Raw genomic sequence first — 26,350 nt, forward strand, 5'->3', positions numbered from 1 at the left:
TTGTTCCTCTCGGTTGTCTCATGTTTGGAAGATCAAATGAGACCTATAGGATAAGGAACTCAATCTTGAATTTCTCCGCCATTTTGAGCAATCCCTTGACTCTACGCCAGTATTCATTTCAGACTGTAATACTGCACCTGCTTTTGTTTTCTTGGCTTGCTTTTTCAGCTGGACATAAGATTGGCTTAGATTTCCTGATAGGAGTGGCTGCTGCCCAGCCAGCTATTCTTCCATCTCACATTCATCCCATGGCCCAGTGCCACAGAACTGCCATGAGGCAACAGTCTGATGGACACACCTGATTCCTGTCAGGAGGAGGGTGTATGACGACTGACACCGTACCATCAAGTCACAAGGCCACATAAAATTCACAACCCCATTACCATCACTTAATTCAATACTGATCATAGATTAATCACTACACTGTGAGCCATCTATGTTACTTTAAAAAACTGTGATCATGGGGGATCATTAGGGGAACATGTTGTAATACACATTAATTTGTCCTTTAGGGAAGGTTGGAAAACACAAGTCCCCTCAAGTTTAGTTCCGAAATGTAAAGCCCAAAGCAAGGACACATGGGTGGCTCAGTTGTTAAGCATCTGCCTTTGACTTAAGTCATGATCTCAGGGTCCTGGGATTGAGTCCCACATTAGATGCCCTGGTTAGTGGGGAGCCTGCTGCTCCCCCTGCTTATGCTCTTTTTCTCTCTCTGACAAATAAAATCTTTAAAAAAATAAATAAATAAAGCCCAACTAAAATATATCCAATCAAGCGTTTACTCCTTTAACCTAGCATCCACTGAACTAATTCTCCATACCTTCAGGGGTTGATCAGGGAACAACCACAGAGTGACACACCCAGATTACCACAGGGAAACGTCCATGCACACTGTCCCTGAGTCAGCAAAGGAAGGGCAGGCAGACAAACCTGAAGGTCATGAGGAAGCTCTGTAATCTTCCATCATCCTGAATGCGGCTGACCTCAGGACTGGACGGCACAATTCACGGTGGAGCTATCCAGGCTGAACCCAGACACACAGAAGCTGAAGAAGGAGGTGCAGGGGGATGTCTCCCACACCCCAATGCAAGATGAGCTACAACATCCCCTGTGCTGACCTTCCCGGTGTAAACATGGTGGCCACTTCTCTTACCCTGGCAACTCTGACAACGTGCCCTTGAGACCAGTGCAAATTCCTCAGTCCTGGAAACATGTTTCAGCTTCGCTGAATCAACACATTGCAAACCCACCACTAAGGGAACTGTTTCCACAACTACTTACTGTCCTTTCTCTCTCAAATGATGGAGAGTTTTGCACACAGTGGAACGACACAGGGTTGGGGGTTGCCACACCTGGACTTAAGGCCCCCTCCACTACTAGCTCTTTGATTCTGAGAATCACTGAGCTTCAGCTTCCTGCCCAAAAAGTGAGGCAAAGAGACCTGCCTCAGAGTGCGGCTCTGGATGTGAGGCACTCACAAACGTTATGCGAGGGGCCAGCGCAGGAGGTGCCCCCTGTCCGCTCCTTCCACCATCCCCAGGGCCTGTAGGCTCTCCAGGCAGAAGAGGCCACAGGGGTATGGAGCCTGGTGTGGTCGGAACCTGGTGTGGTCGGAACGTGGCATGGTCAGAGAATGATGAGGCACATGTCCTGTGTGTTAGGTATGCGGACACGCAGGGCAGGCTGGGAGGGGAGACTTGAAAGCCTCCTAAGGGCTTAATACCATCATCAAGGCAGCTGAGTTAGCACCTGCTTTGGGTCGGCCCTACTCTAGGTGCTTCATAAATACTAAACTCAGTCCTCAGAACCCCCGCAGGAGGAATTGCTCATTATCCTGTTTTTGCAGATGCAGAAACAGAGTCATGGAGAAGGTCACTTGCCCAAGATCGTACAGTGAGCACATGGCTGAGCAGGATTCAAACCCAGAACCCAGAGGCAGGAGCTGCGATTCAATATTGACCACACCTAGTGCTGCACCATTTCTAGAAGCTAAGGGTGAGGAAGAGGGTGCCTCACAGGCCTGTGGCTGTGGTGACATGCCCAACAACATGCCCAACCGAGGGGCAGAGCCGAGAGATGGTGAGGGCAGCGCTGGACAGTCTGGTGTGGACATGTCTGTGCAGCAGGTGGACACATGAGTCTGGAGCTCAAGAAAGGTATTGAGTACAGGACAGGAGGGGCTAGGTAGGGAGAGATAGTTAGGGGCTACATGATCAGGCTCCCAGAAATCCCCAAAATGCAGAGGTGTAAGGGAACCAGAGATAAGGGAACAAACCAGAACACCCTGCTCAGGGCATCAGAAGGGGGGGGGGGGTCTTGTTTTATGACCGTCACCTGTTACCAACAAAGAATAACCAGACCCCAAAGAAGAGATAAGCCATTAAAGCTGTTATCACCAGTCCTTACTCAGACCAAGACGTCACAAGAATGTTAAGGACACAAGGTCCCCGGTCAGTTCTAAATAGAAGACTTGTCCGCGGAGGCCCCACCCTGGCAACCCTATCAGGACCCCTCTCCTGAGAGCTTTTTATCCTTGCTCAATAAAACACAAATGGATCATGCTACTCACTCCCCTTTGTCTGTGAGAGTCACTCTTCAACTGTGTGAGACGAGAACCTCACTCTCCTGCTTCCATGTGGGCCAGTCACTCTGATCTGGGGGGGTCCCCGAAGTCCTTGTGACGAGGAAGCATCCACTCTGTCTGTAGTTTGGGCCTCAGAATGCACCCAGTCCTTCACGCAGTCTCCCTGTGTACTCTTTCGTTCTCTGTAGCTGTCTCCTGACTGAGGGCTTTCTCCTCCCTCCTAGCAGAGGCTCAGGAGGAGCCCCCCATGCTCTTCCCCTGCAGCCTCCCCCACCCTGTCTTCAGTGAGGGGTGAGGGCTGCTGCTGCTGCACCCCCGCCCCTAGGTCCTTCCTCCCTGACGCCTCCCGTTCTTTCGAGCTGTCCGCCAGCCACCCCCATGGCCGCATCCCTCCGAGTCTGTCTCATGCAGTAGGCTATGTTGGCCAGAGCTGGTCAGTAAGAGGCTTGGTATTTCCCTTGCCTTAAAGACCAGGCTGACATACCTTCCAAAAAGTATCACTGGGACAACAAGTGGTTGACCTCCCAGCCAGGTCTGTTTCCCCAGCTCCCACCTCGAGAGCCCCCACCCCCCAGGACACCAACTTCAGGAACAAAGGCAAGACCCAACAGCAGACTGCTGCTTCTGCTGGGAGGGGCGGGGGGGGGGGGAGCCTCTGCCGTTTTCTGGGCACTGAGCATGACATTCTCGCGGCTGCGACCTGGCCCAGGGGCATGAATGAGACTCTGTGCTGCCCAGCGTGTGGGAGGAAGGAGGAGGGTGTGCTCGCGGCTGCTGGGCAGCGTCTGGCAGCACCAGGCCGCCCTTAACCTTGACCGGGGCATTTCCAAGCAGGCCTGTGGCTGTGGTGACATGAATTATAGAAAGCAGAGCGGCTGTTTTCAGTTGTCAGTTTGCTGTGCCTGTCTGCATCCCGGAGCAGCGGCCTAAGCAGCCAGGAAACGGGCAGCTAGAGGCGGGGGCCAGGAAAGGAGGGTGCTTGTCGCACTGTCACACTGTCACTGTCAGGAAAGGCTCAGTATCTGGCCCCGGCCTTGTGGTGGGGAGCTCGAGTCTGCCCTGAGCTGCCCGTGGGGCTGCCGTGAAGAGCTGGCCGGCAGCCTCATTGGAGTCGATCTCCAGCTGTCCCTGCAGCTCCTCCCCATCCCCCGGCCATCAGGGAGGAGTCTGTAGGAATCAAATCAACGGTGGAAAGCTCTTCCAGGATGGCCCCGAGGCTGGGGCTGTGGACTTCGAGACTGCACCACGCACTGAGTGCCTGCCCAGCCCGGCAAAACCCTTCCCACTGTCAGCCCTTCTCTCCCTCCGCACTCCAAGAAAGGGGGTCAGAGACAGGGAGACTGTGAACACACTCTAAACTCGGGGCCAGCAACAAATTTTTGGTCTGACCCTGCCCGGGGGCTGCTTGTGAGGGTCCAGAAGCAGTAGACCACCAGGGAAACCCCAGCCCATTACCCTGAGTTCACAGCCTCTGTTCCCTTTCCCTCTCTACAGGCTCATGTGCTTTATTTTCCTCAGGCTGGGAGAGGGGACATCCTGACGTTTCCAGGATTAACCCAAAGGTATTTACTCTGAAGGTCTTTCCTTCATCTCTTCCTCAGACGGTGTTCTCCAGCTTATCACAGTCCACCATCTTCATTGCTCTTTCTCCACCATCTTTTCTCCTACTCTGCCATCCAACCTGGAGAGGTCGCCCTAACTGAAAAAAAATCTATCATTTGACCGTATTACTTTCTAGCCATGATCTTTTCTCCTCCAATCTTTTACAGTACCCTAACTCATCTTTGAGCAATCTCTTCTCTTGGCTCAGAGTGACCAAATCATAGGACTGGAAGGGACCTGGGTTAGTTAGGACCTTTTCCACTGCAGGTAAGAAACACACTTCTAATAAGCTTAAGCAAAAATAAATGAATAAATAAATACATACACACACATACACATACATACATATATACATGCACATACACACATATATACATACACACATACATATATACATACATACATATGTAAAAAACTTCATATAACTGGGAACTCCACAAATTGTATACCGGTTTCAGGCACGGTTACTCAAATTACACTCTTTCCCCTGCTCTCTTGTGTAGGATTCCCGGACAGGATGTGTCCACTTGGTGAGAAAGTAGCCACTGGTGTTCCCAAACCAACATGCTTATGGCACATGATTTAGAAGGAAGAGAGAAACACTCCTCTATCCCCAGTGCCCATTTGTCACATCTCCTAACAGCACTCTAACAGTCTCTATTTGTGTCTCATGCTCATCCCTGGAAATTTTTTATTTCTATTTCTATTTCTAGATATGTTTGGTCACATGCCCACCCTCCCGGGCTGGGGAGCAGGAGAAGGTGTTGGGGAATGGAGGAACAGGGCACTGTCATTAAAAGTCCCACTGACACTGTCTCTAGTGGGGACAGAATGGGTCCTCAAGAAGAGGATACTGACAGAAGACTGAAGTCATCTTTCTTAACTGGGATGAACACTTGTTTCCCACTCATTTGAATGATTAGGGCTCTCTACACGCTGACCCCACTCATCTTTCCTCACATAGAATTGCACCTGCTCTGTCTCTATCGCCGACCCTTTCCCTCTATGGGATGTTTCAAGACTGCAGAAAAGTCCAGAAGAGTGTCTGGCAAAATGATTCCTGCTGTCATAAGGTTTCCAGTCCCCACTACCCGCCAAAGCAAAAGCCCAGCTCTCTGGCCCCACTGAGCGCACCTGTAGCTTTCATTGGCCCTTTTCCTATTCTTCATAAAGTTTATCTTATTACCCCTATGTTCATTACAAAACACTTAGGAGATACAAAGAAGCAAAAAGTAAAAAATTAAATCAACATGTAATTCACTATTCAGAGGCAACAGTTGTCAACCATGCTATCATTTCAGCCTTTTTGGATGCATAACTTTTGTTTACAAAAATGGAATCATGATATGCAACTTAATAAAGAGACAAATAAAAAAACACGGGCAAAGGACTTGAATAAATATTTCTCCAAAGAAGCCAGACAACAGGCTAGTAAGCACCTGCAAAGATTGTCAACATCAGGGAAACATAAATCAAAACCATAATGAGATACCACTTCCAGGGATGGCTAGAAGTAAAAAGTCCAATAATAACAGGTGTTGGCCAGGACGTGGAGAAATCAGAACCCTCTCACACTGCTGGAGGAGATGGAAAATGGTGTCACTGTTGTGGGAAAGAAACTGACAGTTTCTCAAGTGATGAAGCATAGCTTTCATATGACCCAACAATTTCACTCTTAAGTATACACTCAGAAATGAAAATGTATGTGTATGCAGAAACTTGTACTCAAATGTCTATAAGAGTCAAAAGTTCTAAACAAGCTAAATGTCCATCAGCTGATAAATGAATATACAAACTGTGGTATGCTACACAGTAAACCATTATTCAACCACAAATACAAATGAAGGAGTGGTACCTGCTACAACATGGACGAACCTTGAAAGCATTATGCAAACCCAAAGAAGTCAGCTGTAAAAGATCACACTATATGATTCTATTCATTAAATCTAGAGACAAAGGTTAATGGTTACATAAGCTGAGGAGGGCAGGGGGAGGGTTATAGGGAGATACCAGGTCAATAGTAAAGACACACTGTTTCTTTTTGAGGTGATGAAAATGTTCTAAAATGGACTCTAGTGATGGCTGCAGATAACTTTAATATACCTAAAAATTACCAAACTGTACATTTTAAAGAGTGAATTGCATGGTATGTGAATTATATCTCAACAAAGCTATTAAGTTTAAAAAACAGAATCATGATAGATAAGTTTTATAAACTGTTTTTATTACTTAACAGCTCATGAACGCATACACTACTTAATAATGTTCTGCATTTTTAGTGGCTGTGTAGTATTCCACTGCATAATTTACCAGACCAATCTCCACTTGGTTCCAGAATATCATTTTTATAAGTCATACCACAATGACTATCACTGTAACTAATTTTGCACCCATCCATGACTATTTCTTTGTAATTGTAAGAAAAACCTGAAGTCAAATGGTCACACACTTTCTGAGTTTACTATGCCAATGCCATTGCCACCAGCACTGAAGGACTGCTTTGTTTCCAGATCTGTCACTTAGCCCACTGTCTCCTTAGGAGAACGTCTACCTCTCTGCTCCCAACTGTCCTCTCCTGCTCCCGCCCCTCCTTCTCCAGGGTTTCTCCCCCATTGACCCTCTCAGCTCCTCCAGCTCAGCCTTCTTAGCTGCGCACAGGACCCCGTCCCGCCCAGTCCTCCTCTCGGTCCGCTCCTCTCTGAACCGCCCCCGGCCGCTCCGCTACCTGCACAGCTGCACGCAGGCCGGCCACCAGCCCCTCTGGCCCCACGCCCCTTTCCTCACCTCCAAGCTGGCTTCCTGCTCGCTGGCAAAGGCAACGAGTCCGAAGCAGAGCTGGGCACGTGCTGGGCGCCCTCGCCGCCTCCTCTGTTCCCGCCAGGGGCGCGCGGATGCTCAGGGGTCTTCCCGGGCACCCTCACCCGCAGCCGTTCCGGCGCGATCTACCCCCCCAGTCCTGCGCCAACCCGCGCGCTGCTCTGCGGCCCGGCCCTGACCGCGGCTGCAGCGCCGAACGCTTCCGCGCGCCCTCCAGGCCCCTCCGCGCACGTCCACGCGGAACTTTTCATAATTCAGAGCAGCCCCGGCCCTACCCGGCCCTGAACACTCGCAAGAAAACCCTGGCCCCTGGCCCTGCCCTCTGCTCACCGAGTACCTCCTCTGGCTCCCAGGAGATCCCAGCGAAGCCCGCTGCTTTTCTGTTTCCCCCTGGGCTTTCCCCTTCCAGGCTGTTTGTTCCTTCCGCCTGCAACTATCTTACCAGCCTTCCCTGCATGGCCGCGTCTTGACCTGGTTCTTCATCCTCCGGCTTCGGTATCTGCTCTGGGCTTCCCCCAGCGCGCTAGGAGCCCGCGGGCCACATCTCACGCTGCCTCTCATACCCCGTGGCAGACCTCCTGGGGCCAGGCCATGTCTGTTTTCTTCACAGAAACATCCCCGGGGTCTAGCCCAGTGCCTGGAACATAGTAATGCTTAATCGAGATAGATTGCATATGTTTGTGTGTGTGTGTGTGTCTATATATATATTTTTTGTTTGTTTATCGATATGTTTTTAAATTTATTTGTTTGTTTATCGATACTTTTGAAGAAACAACTGATTCATTCTTTATGAATGACAATTTCACTTGTGTCTCCCAGGGGCACCCTGGCTGGGCAGATCCTGCTAACTCCCTGCAAGTCCCGCCCTATTTCTGCTCAGTTCAGTCACATTCTTCTGTCCCCTCCTCTCATTTTCCACAAACGTCACCCACTCCACAGTGATGGGTTCTCCACACTCACGCTGGAATGATTGAGGGCACAAATATGATTATGTCATTCTTCTGCTTACACCCCTCTATGGCTCCCTGTTGCACCTCAGAATTGTTCCAAACGCCCTTCCTGGTTTCATTCTCTGCTGCCAGCCTCCTCCTTCTTGCTGGCTGACACTACAATGTATGCAGTTCCAGGGATCCATACTCTCCTTCCATGCTCCCTCCATGCTCCCACACCCCCCAATTCCAAATCCCCACGTATCCAATAATGCTCAAATTCTAGTTTCCCTTGCAAGCTGCATCTGCATCAGTTTCTGGGACATGCAGCCCTCTGGTGGCTAACACAAACAACAGGCCTTACTGTGATCTTCCTGCCGGGCCCTTTCTTTTCAGTGTGATCTGTGCCTTGGGTAGGAGAGAAGTAATACACTGACCTGAAGACTGGATCAAAACAGGTCTGGGAGGGATGCCTAATTAAGCGGGTATAATGACATTGAGGAGGAGTGTGACCGGTTGCAGTAATGGGCTAAATTTAACTATGATTAGATTTAAGAAGGATTAATATGAAGTTCTACACTGGGTCCAAAAACAATACTCTGACTCTGCAGGAGGAAGCACAGGTGCTCATCAAGGGTTTCTGGTGACCCTGACACCCTGAGCCTGGCTACATTACCTCTTGCCTGGGTTCTGGCAGTACCTTCCTGTCTGGAGTCCTGGGCACAGAACTCTCCCGCACACCTGTCCCTCTTCCACGAGGCGTGCAATCCATTGCACAGGTTCATTCCCTGTGAAAAACACCGTGGGCCTCCTGGGAGACTGTCAAGCAGACACACACACACACACACACACACACACAGCTGGAACCTTGAAGAGCTGTGGAGTTGCAAACAGCTGCCAAGACTTCCGTGGTCCTTGAAGTCATGTGAGAGGCTGGGATCCCCCAGGTGGAGGAAAGCAAAGCCAGAGGCCAAGAACGCAGAGAGGAGACTCCTGGGAGGAGAGGAGGCAGAAGAGAAACACAGGACACGTCTTGAAAGCCAAGGAAGGAGATTCAGAAAGGCAGGATGGTGATTCAAAGCTCTAAATACTGCAGGGACCAAGTAGTGTTTGGCCATTAGGAGTTGGGGACTGTTCCCACCGGGACAGTGGGGCAGAAAGGCAGCAGTGATTTGTGGAAAAACAAAGGATAAAGACGTTGAGAAAGCTAGTACAGGCTTCCATGTAATGAGGGAAAGAAAAACAATGGGAAAGGGGAGTCTTTGTTTTTCTGAAGGTTGGAGAAATGTATCAGCTAGCCACTGACGCATGACAAATCCTTCCAAACTCAGTAAGTTAAATAAAACCGATTTTTTTTTTTTCTTGCAGGTCCTTGGGTTGGCTGGAGTCACCTCATCTAGGTAGGACTGGCTGAGGTGGCTCCGCTCCTTGTGTCTGATGAGGGCAGAAATGCAAAAGAGCAAGTGGGAACACAAGGCTTCTTGAAGCCCTAGTATCCGCACTGGCATAATGGCATTTTCACATCATTCTGTTGGACCTAAAATCAAGAGCTGAAGAGCTGAGAAATGTACTCCACCTGTTGCTGGGAGGAAATGCAAAGCCATATGGTAAAGGATGTGAATATGAAAAAAGGGTAAAAAATTGGGGCCATGATGCCTTCTACTATGGGAGGCAAGCAGAGATGGAAAGAAATAAGGGATCCGAAATAGACAGACTGGACAAAATTCAGTGAATGCTGGGAAAGGTGTGACCGGCATTAAATTTTCAGAAGAACTGCAGTCATGTTCTTGCTTTACCAATGACCAGCAGGGCAGCCTTGGGTCAGTCACTGGGTCTGAGACTCCACATCATTACCTGTTAAGAGGAAGTGATCACCCCTACACCTTGGTGTGACAATTAAATGAGGTACTAGAAAAAGTGCCTTACTGTGAGGTGCAGACCCACGTACGATGACACAGTAAGCTTCCAGGAGAGGTGGGAGGCGGTCATGAGACAGCAGGAACACAATGGCTACTTTCAAAGACTGAAGGGCATTCATGTGGAAGGAGATGAGACACAAAGAGGTCTGTGTTACAGACCAAGGGCTAATGATGGAAACGGGTGTGGGGGAGTTAGGTCATAAAAAAAATAACATTTTAGTAATGAGTAGAGTTCAAATGTGGCTTTAGGGGGTGTTGATCTCTTCACCCATTGGGGGTGGTGCACAGAGCTCTGCTGACCTGTTATCTTTAGAGAACAGTTAAGGGGACATGCAGCCCTTCGTGGGTCATTGAATTGATCGGCAGTTCTCAGGGCTGCCCCCTACTACACACTCCCTCCATGGGGGATGTTTGTTGTCACATTTCTGGATGATTCAAGTGGCATTTGATAGGTAAGGGCCAAGGGCACGAAATCTCGGACAATGCTGAAGACAGTCCTAAATCATGAGAAATGACTGTACTCAACATGCTGTCGGTGTCCCTGCTGGTAAACATTGGATGAGATGACTTCTTTCTAAGTGCTAATCTTAGGGGTCCCAATAAATGCATGTCCCATTTTTAACAGATTTTGCTTGCCACTTAGAACATAAAAGTTTCTTTGGAGATGTCTATTAAAAAAAAAAAAAGTCCAGGCAGTTTGCACTGGAACTTTCTTCTTCTCTGCCTCCCCCTTCTTCTTTCTTCCAGCATTCACATTTTCTCGATTTGGGGGCTTGGGTCAAAGCAGTAGATTCAGTAAATATTTGCTTCTGCTGTTGATGGTGTTTCTCTTACGGAGGCATTTTTTTTTTTTCCATTTGCTTTAATTAACTTTAAAGTAAATTTCTTTTTTTAATTTTTCTCCCTTGAACAATTTGGTTCTTGCTTCTGGTTTATCTCATTATCTCTAAATTAATGTCCATGAAGTACAGAATTTCCACAGTAACTCCAGAATGTGTAAGGAGCAATTTTCCTTCAATACTGTTTTCCATTAAACAGCTAGTAGGAGTTTCATCATATGTTTCATTCTGAGGGCTAAGATTAGGAATGTCTGAGTCTTCTAAGAAAAAAAAGGCAGCACAGTGGAGATACAAGAACTCAATATAATTAACCACCTTTGGGAAATGGAATTAGCTGCCTTCTATTAGGATGATAAAGTAAAAGAAAGTAAAAACAGCTAAGAACAGGCAAAAGAAATACATAGAATGTTATTTTTTACGGAGGCATTTTTAAAGGAAGGTCAAGGTCTGACCCTGCATTCTCTGTCACCCTCCTCTCGCCTCAGCTTATTCAGAGTGTGGTCACAGAAAGGCAGGGGCTGTTGGCCAGAGGACGTCTGGAGGAGGGTCTTACCCTCCCTGCAGGTGTCAGGCCACAACCCAGTCACTCAGAAGGACTTCATAAGAGGAGTTCCCGGAACGAAGAGTATGCAGAGTTCCAAAAGGCATCGGATTCTGGCCGATTCCCAGGGATCAAGTAGGCAGGAAGGATTGAGGTCTGTCTGTCACTTTGGTGGCAAACTTGGCCAAGAAGGGTAGAGCTTCCCAGCCCTGTATTCATCTTAAAGTATACTCATCAATTAGGGCATCCTTTGGACATCATTACAGCAGTATGAATGGTGGCTTTCCCCAGCATTGTTTTTTTTTTTTTTTTAAGATTTATTTATTTATTTGACAGACAGAGATCACAAGTAGACAGAGAGGCAGGCAGAGAGAGAGGAAGGAAAGCAGGTTTCCTGCCGAGCAGGAGAGCCCGATGAGGGGCTCGATCCCAGGACCCTGAGATCATGACCTGAGCCGAAGGCAGAGGCTTTAAACCCACTGAGCCACCCAGGTGCCCCTCCCCAGCATGTTTAAGATAAAATTTTAAACAGATTTTCAGAAACACACATGTGTGCCACAAAGCACGAGTGTTATCCAGAACCTTCTCCCACATTTACCAACTAGAATTTGGGTTTTAGATTGAACTATTGTCTTCTTAGGGGTCTGTTTGAGATTCTCTCTCCCTCTCCCTCTGCATCTCCCTCCATGCACTCTCTCTCTCTCTCTCAAACAAATAGATCTTTAAAAAAAAAAAATAAAGGTATCTCCCCTAACAAAAAAGAAAAGAAAAGAAAAGCTTCAAATTTAAGGTACTTAGTTCTATTATCATTATAAAAGCTTGAGTTCCATTTCAAGTAGTGGTCTTGGGGACAGAACTCTGCCCAGAGCCCAGGACGTGTGGCTCAAGTCTCAACTAGCATCAGCTTCTGTGATCTGCTCAGTGGCTATGGTAGACCGTTACTTTCAGGACCTCCAGTGATCCCTGCCTCCTAGTTCTCATGCCCTGTGCTGACCCTCCTCATGGGGACTATGGGCCTGGCCGTAGGACTGGCATTGGCCAGTGAGATCTTAGCAAGCCTGAGCGAGGGTGGCTGGTGGAGCTTGTGCACACAGGCCTTGTCCCGTTTGGAGCCCTGAGCCACCAAGTAACAGGGCCTGACTACCCTGCTGGCGAGAGCACATGGACAGATGCCTGGCAAGGCCCCGGGTGTGTCAGCCTCTGAGCTAAGACACCAGAAATCTGAATGAAGCCGCTCCAGTGGCTGGTTACGCATGTAGTATTTTCCAAAAACCTAAACCAAAAGTCAGCTGCCCAACCGATGAGCCACCCAGGCTCTCTCCATGCCCCGACACACGCCCCCCTCCCCGCCCCAAGCTGAGCATCTTTATATATGGGTGTCAGCACTGGGAGGGATCACAGCTTCTCCTGGTTCAACTTGGCCTGGGCATCAATTTCTGAGTGTAGAAACTTGCAGAAACACAACTGCCTTAACATCTAGAGTGGCTGGGGGCAGGGCGGGGAGAGTTATTCCAGAAAAGTCCTGGCTCGTGCCCTTCTGAAAGACATGTGGTGTCTGTCCCTAACAAATTACTTTGTGCTTTATCACCAAAAAGCTTCTGTACCAACATGCATTCCCCTTATTTCTTTCTCCTCCCCCCAAAGCTATACGGATTTAGAAATAACATTCAGGAAAATTAGAAGCAATGCTCATGTATCTTAGTGTCACTAGAGATAGAATTCATGTTTATAAAGAAAAAAGTATTGGCACAGAAATAAAGCTAACCAAACTGAAAAGATCTGGGGGGAGGCACCTGGTGGCTCAGTCAGTTAAGCATCTGCCGTCAGTTCTTGTCATGATCCCAGGGACCTGGGATCAAGCCCCACACTGGGCTTTCTGCTCCTTGAAGAGTCTGCTTCTTCCTCTCCCTCTGCTGCTCCCCCACTCTCTCTGTCAAATGAATGAATAAAATCTTTTGGAAGGAAGGAAGGAGAGAAGGAAGGAAGGAAGGGGGGACTGAGAAGATCTGGCAGACAAAGGAAGGCAAGAGAGGCCTACAGGAACAGTAACTTGCTGGGTTATAGTCATTCTTATAGAAATGAAAGCTCTAACTCTATGTGGTAAATTAAAATTAAAAACTGAGGACACCTGGGTGGCTCAGTGGGTTAAGCCTCTGCCTACAACTCAGGTCATGATCTCAGGGTCCTGGGATTGAGACACACATCGGGCTCCTTGCTCAGCAGGGATCCTGCTTCTCCCTCTCTCTCTGCCTGCCTCTCTGCCTACTTGTGATCTCTCTGTCAAATAAATAAATAAATCTTTAAAAATTTTTAAATTAAATTAAATTAAAAACTGCTACATATTGGTAGATATGTATACTCACTACTCTTTTGAATTCTTTCTACCACCACATAGGAAACTCAAGCTTGATGGTACCATTGTGAAAAGAAACAACATTTCACTGCTTTTCCATTGTGTATAATCATTACAAATCACTGAAATTCCACGAATTTGTTGCATACTGAAACTTCACTCGGATGTCTCAGAAACATTTTTTTTTTTAAATACTGAAGCCCTCCCTTGCCAATATTTTCCTTTTCATATTGTCAGTTATTGTCAAAAGTATTCATAAAGTAAATGCTCAGTGTTCAGGAGAAGTTCAGTACCCAGGGTAGGTGGCGGGGAGGTACAGCGTGAGCCAGCCACGCTCTGAATTAAACTGGAGCCTGAAGCCACCTGGAGGGCCAATTCCAGCCCTGATCAGAGTTCAACATTAGAACCAGAGGGAGAAATCAGAAGTGACAAGTGGAAATACATCCAAATGCTACAGGGATAGCGAACAAGATTTGACTCTTTATCTGCAAAGGTTGCTTTTAGAAAATCTTTCTCAGGTACTCCTCATCTCTGTCAAGCCTTAAAACTAGCCCTTGGCGGAAGAGCACTGCTCTAACACTGTGTCTTTGGGGCTCATCCCCAAGGAAAAGATGTAGAATGATGTTATGGGGTGGCTATTTGTATGAAATATATTAGTGAAAAATATTCAAAATGACTGTGGGAAAGGAATTTGATGCTTAAAGCCAAAAACATTAAAGAAAAGACAAAAATGAAGAAGGGAAGATATGACTTTACCTCTATTTTTCTTCACCAAAACCACTGAAATGAAAGTAAAGGATTTTTGTTTTACTTTAAACATAACCTTACAGGACAAAGAGAATGGAGGAGGAAACAGCAGAATTTTGGAAGCTGTGCCTGTGAAGGTGAGGCCAAGGGTGCTTGCTGCTCTGCATGACATTATGCTCTCTGTTCTACACTGTTCCAGAACACCTGGTGCTGTATCCTAGTTTATGGAGTTCCAACCCAGACCTTGAAACTCACTCTAGTCATGTAACAAGAATCATGAAACAATGCCTTCCAGTTTCTAAGGGAAAATTATCCCCTATTTACAGTTCTATACCCAACCAAATTATCAATTAAGCGTGAAGGTAGAATAAAGACAGACCCTGGCAGGTACCCACTCCTGGTATCAAAACTGCTCACCAGCAGTCTTACCCGATAGTCATACTTTCCCAGGAGACATTCCCCTTTCTCAGGAATCTTCTGAAAACTATGCCCCACCAAATAGAGAAAGACATGGGTTCCTAGAACAGGGGCTCTCCAGGGTTAGTTGCAAAGGGTGGGTCCCAGAAGACCCCTGTGCAGCACATCTGGTGAGCAACTGGTCCAGACTGGAGGTGGACAGAGGCTCTAAGAGGGATTTCTTCAGTAAGAATTTTTTTAGGATACCCAGTGTGCTTAAATGTATTGAGAGATACACAACTTCGAGACAAGTTTGGCTACAGATTAGTAGTAAAATGGAAAACCAAGCCCTCAAAAAAGGCATTTTTTTTTTTTTTTTAAAGAGAGAGCACGTGTGAGTGGGACAGGGAGGGGCAGAGGGAGAGGAAGAGAGAGAATCTTAAGCAGATTCCATGCCCTGTGTGGAGCCCAATGCAGGGTTCCATCTCGCCACCCTGAGATCATGATCTCAACCAAAATCAAGAGTCAGTTGCTTAGGGGCGCCTGGGTGACTCAGTGGGGTGAGCCTCTGCCTTTGGCTCAGGTCATGATCTCAGGGTCCTGGGATCGAGCTCCGCATCAGGCTCTCTGCTCAGCGGGGAGCCTGCTTCCTCCTCTCTCTCTGCCTGCCTCTCTGCCTACTTGTGATCTCTGTCAATTAAATAAATAAAATCTTTAAAAAAAAAAAAAAAGAGTCAGTTGCTTAACTGACTGAGCCACCTAGGCACTCCAAAAGATAATTATTAAATTCAGGAAAATTCAATAAGGAAAGGAAAAGGAATCCTAGTGCACGACAGGAGGAGCTGTGATTAGCATTTACATAGTCATAATAACAGTGAATACTAATTTAACCAAAGCAAAAATGGAACAGTATATGGAAGATGGAGAAAGGGAAGTGTGTGGAGAGGGGAATGAGGTGAAAGAAAGCTCTTCCATGATGGAAATTCAAAAGACAATGCCTAGAACTGAAAACTAGTAAGGGACAACACAAGCACGTTATTGGGACATAGAGAGATAAATGCAAAAGAATCAATTAAAATACTTAAGGCTGTTGTCTTTGTGATATATAGGATGGGGGGGAGGCTATTGTTTTCAAGTAAGGTTTATAGAGCTATTTATCATTTAAGATATGTGGGTATAATTTTACTAAAAATTAGTAAAATTTTTTTTACTAAATTGACAATAATGGGAGTCCTTGAATTTATTACTGTAAAATCAACCAACATGTCAAATGTGTGCTTACATTAGAAACAAAACTGAAAAAGTGGGGTGAAAAAATCCTGACACTGTTTGATTAGGTCCTTGGGACATTACTAACTAGTATTTAAGAAATCATTTCACTTCCTAGATTCTCCTACTTCGAGATCTGGAGAGAGTGTGCTACGCAGATGAGATCTGAGTTCCTTTGAAATTTGAGTCTATTTAAATGCAGTTCATGAACACAGTGAATACATTTATGGACCAACTTTTGGGCCTCATTTTCAACTGGTACTTACTAATGGAGCTTATTTTACTTGGGAACAGGATATTCAAAAAAATCAGCCTAAATGATAAAAAGTTCTGCACAGTATTAAATAGATCCACTGGATTTTTAATGGTCAATAGTAATTGCACGAAAAATATCAATGACTCTAGGGGCACCAGGATGGCTCAGTGGGTGGAACATGCAATTCTTGATGTGAGGGTCATAAGTTCAGGCCCCATGCTAGGTGTGGAACGTACTTAAAAAAAAAAAAAGGAAAAAAAAGGAATTAAAAAAAATTTTTTAATGACTTTAAGATACATGACAAATGTTGATACAAGAAAAGAGAGGCCTACTGGTCAGCCAATAAGAGAAAATTTGATCATGCTGAGCAGTGCACTCTATCCTTGCAAAAGGAACCACAGCATGTAAGCCAACTGAGGCCATGTAGCAGGTATGTCACTTTTCTATGCTAGAGACAGTTTTAATAGACTCAATTCTCTGTTCCTGAGGGAAGTAAGTCGGGTTGGTTCTATGGGACACCAAGCTATGACCAAATGCCACCCACAAGTGAACTTTTGATTGATTGATGACTAGCCCAGCTAGGTGTAACTCTGTAGATATTCCACTACCTTTCAGAAACAGGTGGAGAAAGTTATTGCAGGTTGAGGGTGTTTAAAAAAATGGTCTGGCTGATTCATATGGAACAGTAATCTGAAAAATGAACAAACGAAACCAAGCAGAAGCTATAGGTTATAACAATTTCCCACCTAAATTAAAACTGGAGAAGATTGCAAACTGCTTTTGATTTATTTACCCTAGAGCTAAATCTTTAAAAGATTTGAAGATGATACAGTGGGATTTGTCATCTTTAAATTCTGGTAAAGAATTTAAAATTCTTTAAATTCTGGCTGTAAAAATGGCCTCGGGTGTCAAGGTTATACTAGATGAAATGGTCCTTCCATCTGTCCTTCCAAGGCACGTGTAGTAAAACCCACACTTCACTTACTTGATGGCTTCTGTCAGTGGCTTGCAGCAGGGGTGTGTGTGTGTGTGTGTGTGTGACTTTACCCTCTAAGGAACACTTGGTTGGCTTCTGGATGGGGAGTTGCTACTGACATCTAGTGGGGTAGACCAGGGCTGCAGCTAAATGTTCTACAATGCCCAGGACAAGCCCTCAGAGCAAAGAATTATCTGGCTCAAAATGCCAACAGAATCAAGGTTTGGGAAACCCTCATCTACGCAAATTTTCTGGTGTTCAAAAAACGAAAGACAAAAATCTAGCAAAGCTAGTACAACCGTTCTAAAATATCAGTAAAGGGTTTTCTGGTACATTGTTCAGATAGGATTTTGAATAACACACAGCTTTAAACTTGTGCTTAGAGGTAAAGTACATGGGTAGCTCTGGAAAATAAAGATTATGCATTCAGTCTGCTGCTGAACGAATTCCTTAAACTTCCCAAAATTCAATTTATGATTTTCGGCAGTGAAAACTTAATATCTTCTATTTTAAAAATTGTCCAAAGCAAATTACACTGTTTCCGTTGGAGGTGGAGAGCCTAGCCCAGTGTTTAGCATGTAGGTGCTCAGGAGATGAATAAATGGTAGCATACATCTACATGGTGGTCCGAGATAAGGGGCCTAAGTTCCAGAATCAGTAAGTTATCAAGGTGGCCTCAGCTGTAACTAAGAATCCCTTCTTAGGGTAGAGGAGGAAGCAGCCATCCATAATCCAAGTTAGGACACTCCTCTGCTATGTTAGCACAATGGCCACAGTGTCACTGGTAGACCGGTCTGCTCAACCACAGAGAAGTTAGAAAACACACATAGACTCTGGCCCAATAAACCTTCTCTGCTAGCCAGAACTGGGTCACCCAGGTTAGAGCAGCTAGTTTCCTTTTCCCAATAGGAAAAGTATCACAGGCTATGGAGAATGAAGAAATTTGGCAAAGAGTAATAAAGTAAATGAAACAGACTGGCTTTAAGTCTCTCTTAGAAGCAGGCATAATCATAGCTCTCTGGGAAATGGTCCTGAGAGGCTTGGCCTTTAAAACGATGCTGGTCTGGCAATAAGCATGAATGTTCTTTCAGGAACCCATGTTGTGCCCTTGAAAGCAAATATAGCAAGGATGTGTAAGGAAAAAAAAAATTTCCATTCTTCCCTCCTAGATTCTTTGGCTGGCCTAAGAATTAAATTGACGTAAGACAAATGAACAGGAGAAAAACAAATTTAATTCCGTACAAACAGGAGGGCATAGAAATATGAGACTCAAAGAACTGACCAAGCAGGAAGCTTTTATACCTTTCAAAAAACAAAGAAACAATGATTTGTGAAGAACTGGCAAAGGGGTTTGGGTAGCAAACTGGCTTGGGGTAGCAAATTACTGAAGAAGTGACAAAGTGGTGTATACAGCCTTCTCAGTCCTGAACCCCCTCTCTTGGGAGATGAGGGTGCCCTTCACACAGGGAATTTATTTCCTGCTTTCAGGGGGACAAAGGGGTGTCCTTCTTGTAATGGATATTTCTTAAATAATTTTAATTCAACGTAATCCATATGCCAACATAATCCATATTTGGAGTGGCATATTTTGCTCCTCTTCAGACCCACCTTTGAAACTGCAAGGAGCTTCATAATCCAGAAGCTGAGTTGGTAGATTGTTTTACTATTTCATTGAATTAATCTCTAAGTCTTGAAAATAGTTCAGTTCAGTTAAACAGTTGTGTCTCTTGTTTTAGGAGGTGGTGATGTAACTGGGCTCCCCACATAAGGCCTACATGCGAGAAATTTTTAATAAGGCATTTCTATGGAAACAAAAGAAAAACACAGGTTAATGATTAGAACAAATTAAAAACCAGCTTCTGAGCCCAGGGGCGGCCAGTCAAGAAAATTTCTAGACGTCAGGGTCAAAGCATCTTCTGCAGTTTGAATGTCTCTGGTAACATCACCAGGTATTCAAGTAAACTTTCTGAGTGGCACACACAGCAGCAGGCATGAAGACTGTCTAAACATGAGTTACTGTGGCCATTTCTCTGAAGTTTATATCAAGTTGTTCACCTGCAGTTTGCCAGGCTTTGGGGAAAAGGGCAGTTTCTGTTCTTCACCATTCCAAGTCAAAAGTGGGAGGAAACTGGAAAGGCTAGTTTGGACAGCTATCGCCGGGTATCAGAGGAGACCAGAATTCAGGATCCAGTGGATCTTTCCATCTTACAAGTGGGAAACAAAACCTCAAACTAATTAACAGCACTAGAATCTGATATTTACATAGTGTATCACTGAAACATAATTTTTCTATCAAAGATAATCACAGTAAGACTAATTCGTTTGCAAATTAAATCTAATTTCAATACATTTGGCCAATTTACATAAGTATAGCAAGAATAACAATTGATGAGATAGACTCTTCTAAATCTGCTTTGGTGGAATTTTTCAAAAGGAATCTCAGAAGGAACTTTTTTTTTTTTCAGATGGAACTATTAAAAGCCTCTCAAGACTAGGAAGCCAAGTCCAGGACTTGCCATTAGACTTCACCTGCCATACCTATAAATCTGGGTGAATTCCTCTTTTCTCAAGGTCCCCAAATCATCTTGGGGTTCCTGAGCCTGCCAGGAAGTGCTTCTTCACTCACCAAATAAGCTGCTAGATGTAAGCAACGTACTAGACCTTTTTCTCCAAGGGGCTTTATTGTTTATCAGCTTTATAAAGTCAATCTGAGTTTCTTAAAGTTGTCTGGTCATATCTGAGTCTATGTGTATCTCTCATATATGACTTTCCAGTCAAAGCCTTAGTAACGTAACCAATGTTTCCACATATCCTCATTAAAAGAATAGATTCTGAGGTGCCTGGGTGGCTCAGTGGGTTAATAAGTCTCTGCCTTTGGATCACGTCATGATCTCAGGGTCCTGGGATCAAGTCCTGCATCGGGCTCTCTACTCAGCAGGGAGCCTGCTTCCTCCTCTCTCTCTCTCTCTCTGCCTGGGTCTCTGCCTACTTGTGATCTCTCTCTGTCAAATAAAGAAATCTTAAAAAAAAAAAAGATTCTTAATGAACTTATGCAAATAACTGTATTTCCATAAAAATAAGAATACTAACAGTTTTTAAATGAGGGAGGCATGAGGTGGGGAGAAAAAGTAATTGTTTCAATTCTGCTTATAAAGGAATAATTAAACAAATTGGTATAAATCATAGGTAATTTAAGAGAAAAGAGAAGTTTTCCTGAAATCTGGAAAAACCAAATGCTAAAAACAAAACAAAACAAAACAAAACAACAACGACCAAACAAAAAAGTCATAAACAATTACGATCATCTTCCTCAGTTCATTCAGTCCCAAGTTCTTTCAGTCCCATGTAATTAATATTTACTCTGTTTGAATCCAGTTTTTCTTTTAGTTCTGGAAATTCTTACCCAGGTCAGCTGGATGCTCTGAAAGTTATCAGAAACCTGTATCCTACAGTACTTGTTAGAGTCCATTCATGAATTTCCTTGAAGATGAAGCACTTTTGCAGGAAAACTTTTATAAAACCATCCGAGTGAAACAGTAACTGTCTGTAAATGATAAAAGACTTAAAAATGGCCATAAAGATCTACTAGATTTCATTACAATGCAATTGATAAGAAAATCTGATTATATCTATGACATACAACATTTTAAGATAATAACTAGAATTACAGTGATAACATCATCCTGGACATCTGATTTCTAGGAATTTCATATAATATCTGGAACACTTAAAACAGATAACTGTACAAACACAACATAAAGAAAGCTTGATATTTCTTATTTGACAACACTTCCCATGTAATTTAGCATATCACATAAACCAATTCATTTAGCATCTCTCTTTTATAAAGAAAGAAAACAAATCTTTTGAGATATTCCAGGGATCCTCTGGAAAATTCCAATTTAATTTCCTCATCAAAAAATTTTATTTAGAGGGCGCCTGGGTGGCTCAGTGGGTTGGGCCGCTGCCTTCGGCTCAGGTCATGATCTCAGGGTCCTGGGATCGAGTCCCGCATCGGGCTCTCTGCTCAGCAGGGAGCCTGCTTCCCTCTCTCTCTCTGCCTGCCTCTCTGCCTACTTGTGATCTCTGTCTGTCAAATAAACAAATAAAACCTTTAAAAAAAATTTTTTTTATTTAGAAATTTATTTTGAAAGGCTTGCTAAAAATATAAAAAAGTTGGGACACTTGACTAAACAGGACCACAGATAATTTGAAATAATACTTAATTACCTATTTAAGTGACAAAGATTTTAAAGGCAAATACAAAAGGTTACATTGTTTTAAGGAAAATTCAGCTCTTAATGTTAACACTCAGTTAAGTAATCAAAGATCTGATAAAAACAACATGAAGCACAGGAAATTACTTAAGTAAAACATAACATCTTTGCTTTCCAGGCAGACTGTTTAAAAGGTAAAGAAAACGACTCATAATATCTTATCAAGAGCAGACTAATAGTTCAAGAAAATTTTGTCCTTTTAGCAAATCAAAGAAAATTATATTAGCAAGCTATTAAAACAAAAAAGCAAGTTTATTATTTTTAAAAACCCTTATAACAATTCAATTTTTAGCCAACGTTGACTACAGAAGGTAAATTTTTCTTTCTTTTTCATAAATTTTTTCTTTTCTTCCTTTTTTCTTTTCTTCTTTCCTCTTTCCTCCCTCCCTTTCTCCCTTCCTTCCTGCTATCTCTTCCTTCCTTCCTTCTTTTTCTTTCCCCAAACTTCTATTTCCTTAGTTTGTCCTTTATTTTTCTCTTTTCCATTCTGTAATGACCATTCTGAAATAATCAGCTTTACTTTAGGGCCAAATTTACTTTCTTTTCCCTTAGCTAAAATCTATCTCCATACCTCATACCTTTCCTTAACTAAAAACACATCCTGATTTCTTTGCAATACAGGGCTGTTCTTATTGTTTCTAGTAGTTTTAATTACATATATTAGAAGCTTCCTACAGTTGCATTCACAGGGTGGTTCTCAACCTCCAAGGTCATCAGAAGCACCTGGAGAGCTGTGACAACATACATTGCTGGGCCCCACACCCAGTTTCTGATTCAAAAGATCTTAGTGGACTTAATTTGAATCTCTAACAAGTCCCCAGGTGATGCTAATGTTGCTGGTCTAGGGAACCCACTCTGAAACTGAGTCTCTATTACCTGGTTACAGGCTTCTGTCTTCCACTAGACTGTGAGCTTCTTCTTACACATCTCATCTCCAGGGTCTAGCCAGTGTCCAGCAGTCATTCAGTCAATCAACAAATACTTATTGAATGCCTATTATGTGCCAGGCAACTATCATAGGCACTGGATTTATCACCTTAAAAAATTTATATATTTTAATATATATATAAAATTTATATACATATAATTTATATGTATATGCATATGTATATAAAACATATGTATATAAATATGAATGTGTGCCTGTATATGTGTGTGTGTGTGTGTGTGTGTGTGTGTATGTACATTCCTGCCCTCATTAAGCTTTTCTCTGGTACTGCACAGGAATTTCTCAATAAATGTTGAAAACTGACCAGCTATAAAGAAGGAAATATGGCATTTTCATGTAAATTTTCATAGTGTATGGAAATATCAATTTTCCCAGTTCCTAATCCTAGTTTTCCCCATTTTATATTTTCCCATTTTGTGTTTCCCCCTTCTGATATCCCTTCAATGTCCAACACATAAATCATAAACCTGACAGTATTCCAGGCTTTTCGGTCTTAAGAAATATTTGCTGATTGGTTTATAAAACATTTGATGTGGATGCCATATTAATAAAAAACAATAAACCTAATGTGAATTTAAGCTTGTATAAATTATATGCTGAAACAACTGGGAGGATGTGAACAAATCTCAGTATTTTCATATTGACAAATATTTTAGAATACTTAACTACTCGTTTTCAAATGAGTCTTAGTTATCTCCAAGAATATTTTTCCTCCCCTCTCAATATTTATGGCAGTTCTCAACTGCCTGGTATGTGGACTTTGAACTCCCAGTGGACCTAAGCTGGCTGCTGTACAAACAGGGACATCAGGCAGCATTTGGATTGTCCTGTGTACCGTTCTGAGAAATGGGAAGGAGGTCTTGTGTGGCCATGTGGTGCGGTGGAAAGGTTGGGGACAAAAGCAGAGGCAAATCTCATGGTCTCTATACAGCCAAGGCAGGTGCTCCGTGGGGTGTCCCCCCACAGGACTGTGGGCCATGGGCTCTGCATTCCCTCCCTAACTCTCGGAAAATGCAAAACACGTATCTTCAGCTTTGGACTAATTTTTTGAAAGTTTCTCAGGAAGTAAAAATGAGAGGTCTCACAAATAGCAATTTGGAATATAAAGGAACTGATCATAGTGTTTACTGGAGATCTTCAGTATTCTTAAGGTTTATGAATATTTTTAAAAGATCTCCCATTGAAAGCCATGAGACATTCTGTTAACTGCATTAAGGGAAAAATGGGCAGCATTTATGAATGGAATTTGACAAAAAGTTGTTTCAATATTCTAGACTAAAATATTTCTTCACCGTTAACATCATAAACAAATCTGGTGTTGTTTGTGTTAGCAAATAGCAATACTGATTCAGAATTATAGTCTCTTTCTGCCGCTACCCCAAATCAGTGATCTAACACCGTAGTGCAACAATCACTGTTATTTCTACATATCAAAAGATTTTTTAAAAAATTAATAACATTGTTAGGAATATGCTTTTAAATGGGGTTCTGGTATGCCACCATCATATTTTATGATTTAATCCTAATTAAATTCTGAATATTAAAAAGATTTAGGTATAAATGTGAGATTTTGGTGAGCCACACACTGACTTAAAAATGGCCAGGTCATCATTTATTGCCCTGAAGCAGTTTACTATCACCTTCATAATCTGAAGGAATTAAATTTTTTAAAAGATGTATAATTCTCTGCTGAGATGTGACCTCCAGTGAACCAGTCCCTTTCAAAAAACTGGCTAATATAAACCTAAGACAAGGAGAAAGTAACCTCTACATCTGATTAAATTTGTCTTACTAAATCATCGCTACCTCATTTAATGTAATAAAAGAACACACCACCATATTCTGGAAAATACACCAATCTAAAATAAAAATATTCTCATTAACATCATCCATCCATATGGTAGTAATAAATTAGCTTCCTTACAATTTTTCTCAGTTATTCACAAAATCCACCCTTATTTTCTGAGTTAACAAGGCTGAATTTTAAAAGTGCAAATACAAAGTCTTGAGGCCTCACTCCAGTTTAGACAGGATTTCTTAGTGGTTTCCAAGACACAGCTTTTTGTTTTGGTGCTGTTCTTCACCCAGAGGTAAGGGTCTCAACACACCATCTGGTGATCAAGAATAACTTCGTATCAGGAAAACGTCACTTCAAACACATGGTATTAAAGTCATAGCAGTTGTAAGATCAAAACAATGCTTAAGTTCAAAAGGGACATTCAGGGGCACTTGGGTGGCTCAGTGGGTTAAGCCTCTGCCTTCGGCTCAGGTCATGATCTCAGCATCCTGAAGTGGAGCCCCACATCGGGCTCTCTGTTCAGCAGGGAGCCAGCTTTCCTCTCTCTCTGCCTGCCTCTCTGCCTACTTGTGATTTCTCTCTCCGTCAAATAAATAAATAAAATCTTTTTAAAAAGGGACATTCATTTTATTTTACCTTCAAATTCTCAACTGTTGAAGAACAGATTCTATCTAGATAACCTACTCAGGCAGTATGGTGTCTGTGCTGTTAAGAAGTGGATCACTCAACTCTGAAATCTATCCTTTAAAAGGGCAAATTAATGATATATGAGTTCTACCGCAATAAAGCTGTTACAAAAAGTGAAAAAGAGATAGGACGATATTTTTGTTGATATAAAACATTTGTTCAAAAATATATACAAAACATGACCTTGCAGTTCAGTGAACAGTCACAAAGCAAATCTACATTTGACCATCATCCGGGTCAATAATGAAAATATCGCCAGCAAAGCAGAAGCCTTCCTCTTGCCCCCTCCCTACCACAACTTCTCCTTCCAATCTCAGGACTGCTAAGGGCAGCAGCATGTCTTCCTTTCCTTAGTGATGCAGGAACAACAAACCCTGGATACGCATCCTTTATTGATTGTAGGTGGCAGGGATCTCCTAGTATATGGTTGCCTTTGTACTCTTTCAATGTTATCTTTTGTTGACCAGATGTTCTTAATTTTATAACCCCCCTCAAACATTGTTACTGAAAATATATTCTTTAATCAGATCATCTATATTTTTCTTTCTATTTTTTCAATCTTTTTCCCTGATTAATTTTTTCAAAAGATGGAGTGGGTAGGTATTTATTTTATTCCAGATTGCAAAAAAAATATCTACTACTTGAATAAATAAAGCTAAATTCAGAACAGAAATAATCAAGGTATTTACACAGAAACTACAGAATAGAAATTATTTTCATAAAGACCTCTTCATTTCCTGATTTTCAGAGTAATAAAATCCTTGTTATTATCAATAACTTTTTAGTTATTATAGTAAACTTCCATTTACCTAGAATCCAAACAGCTGATAACTCAGCTTATGTTTAAATCTAATACTGTGGGGGCACCTGGGTGGCACGGTTGACTCACAGGTTTCTGATCAGGTCGTGATCTCAGGGTCATGAGACTGAGTCCCATGCAGGGCTCTGCACTCAGAACGGAGTCTGCTTGAGACTCTCTCTCCCTCTCTCTCTGCCCTTCTCTTCCCTTCCTCCCCTCACTGTGCCCTTCCCCCAAACACCCCCCCACTCTCTCTCAATAAATAAATAAGTCTCTAAAGATAATACCGTGTAGCCATAACTAATGATCAAAGTTATATACTAAGGAATTGCAAGATCTCCCCAAGATGGCATTACATTAAAAATACCTGTTAATATGCAAATAATAAAACTGTGAAGACTAGTAAGCATTTATGATCGCTGTGATGACTTTAGTTAGATTATTCAAATAACCAGAGGAATTCCATTCTCTGGCCAATCTCTACAAATGTGCCTTTACTCAAGCAAAAATGTATACACCCTCTAATTGGGCTCTACAGCCATCTGTATTAATTATACACATTTTCCTTTTTTACTGTCCGCCAAGCTTTAGTTTGGTATAGAAGAGCATGGT

At 43.3% G+C, this 26,350-nt stretch overlaps 1 protein-coding gene across 5 annotated transcripts in view; it reads right to left on the reverse strand.

Annotated features, from left to right (window-relative positions):
- Positions 1-18,440: 18,440 nt before the first annotated feature.
- The window catches only part of CDADC1 (cytidine and dCMP deaminase domain containing 1), a 46,554-nt gene continuing 38,644 nt past the window's right edge, over positions 18,441-26,350 (reverse strand). For 2 of the 5 annotated variants that reach the window (XM_013047207.2, XM_004775255.3), the window contains one exon: positions 21,342-24,565. In XM_013047207.2, coding sequence (XP_012902661.1) covers positions 24,492-24,565 — 74 coding nt within the window. In that variant the 3' untranslated portion in view covers positions 21,342-24,491. Of the gene's footprint in view, positions 19,031-20,271; positions 20,773-21,341; positions 24,566-26,350 lie in introns of those variants that run through there. The other 3 variants (XR_006606950.1, XR_006606949.1, XM_004775256.3) reach the window with 3 other exon arrangements.

The sequence above is a fragment of the Mustela putorius genome, unplaced genomic scaffold, assembly GCF_011764305.1.
Source record: "Mustela putorius furo isolate JIRA1106 unplaced genomic scaffold, ASM1176430v1.1 tig00000461_pilon_pilon_pilon, whole genome shotgun sequence".
In the NCBI taxonomy this organism is placed as follows: Eukaryota; Metazoa; Chordata; class Mammalia; order Carnivora; family Mustelidae; genus Mustela; species Mustela putorius.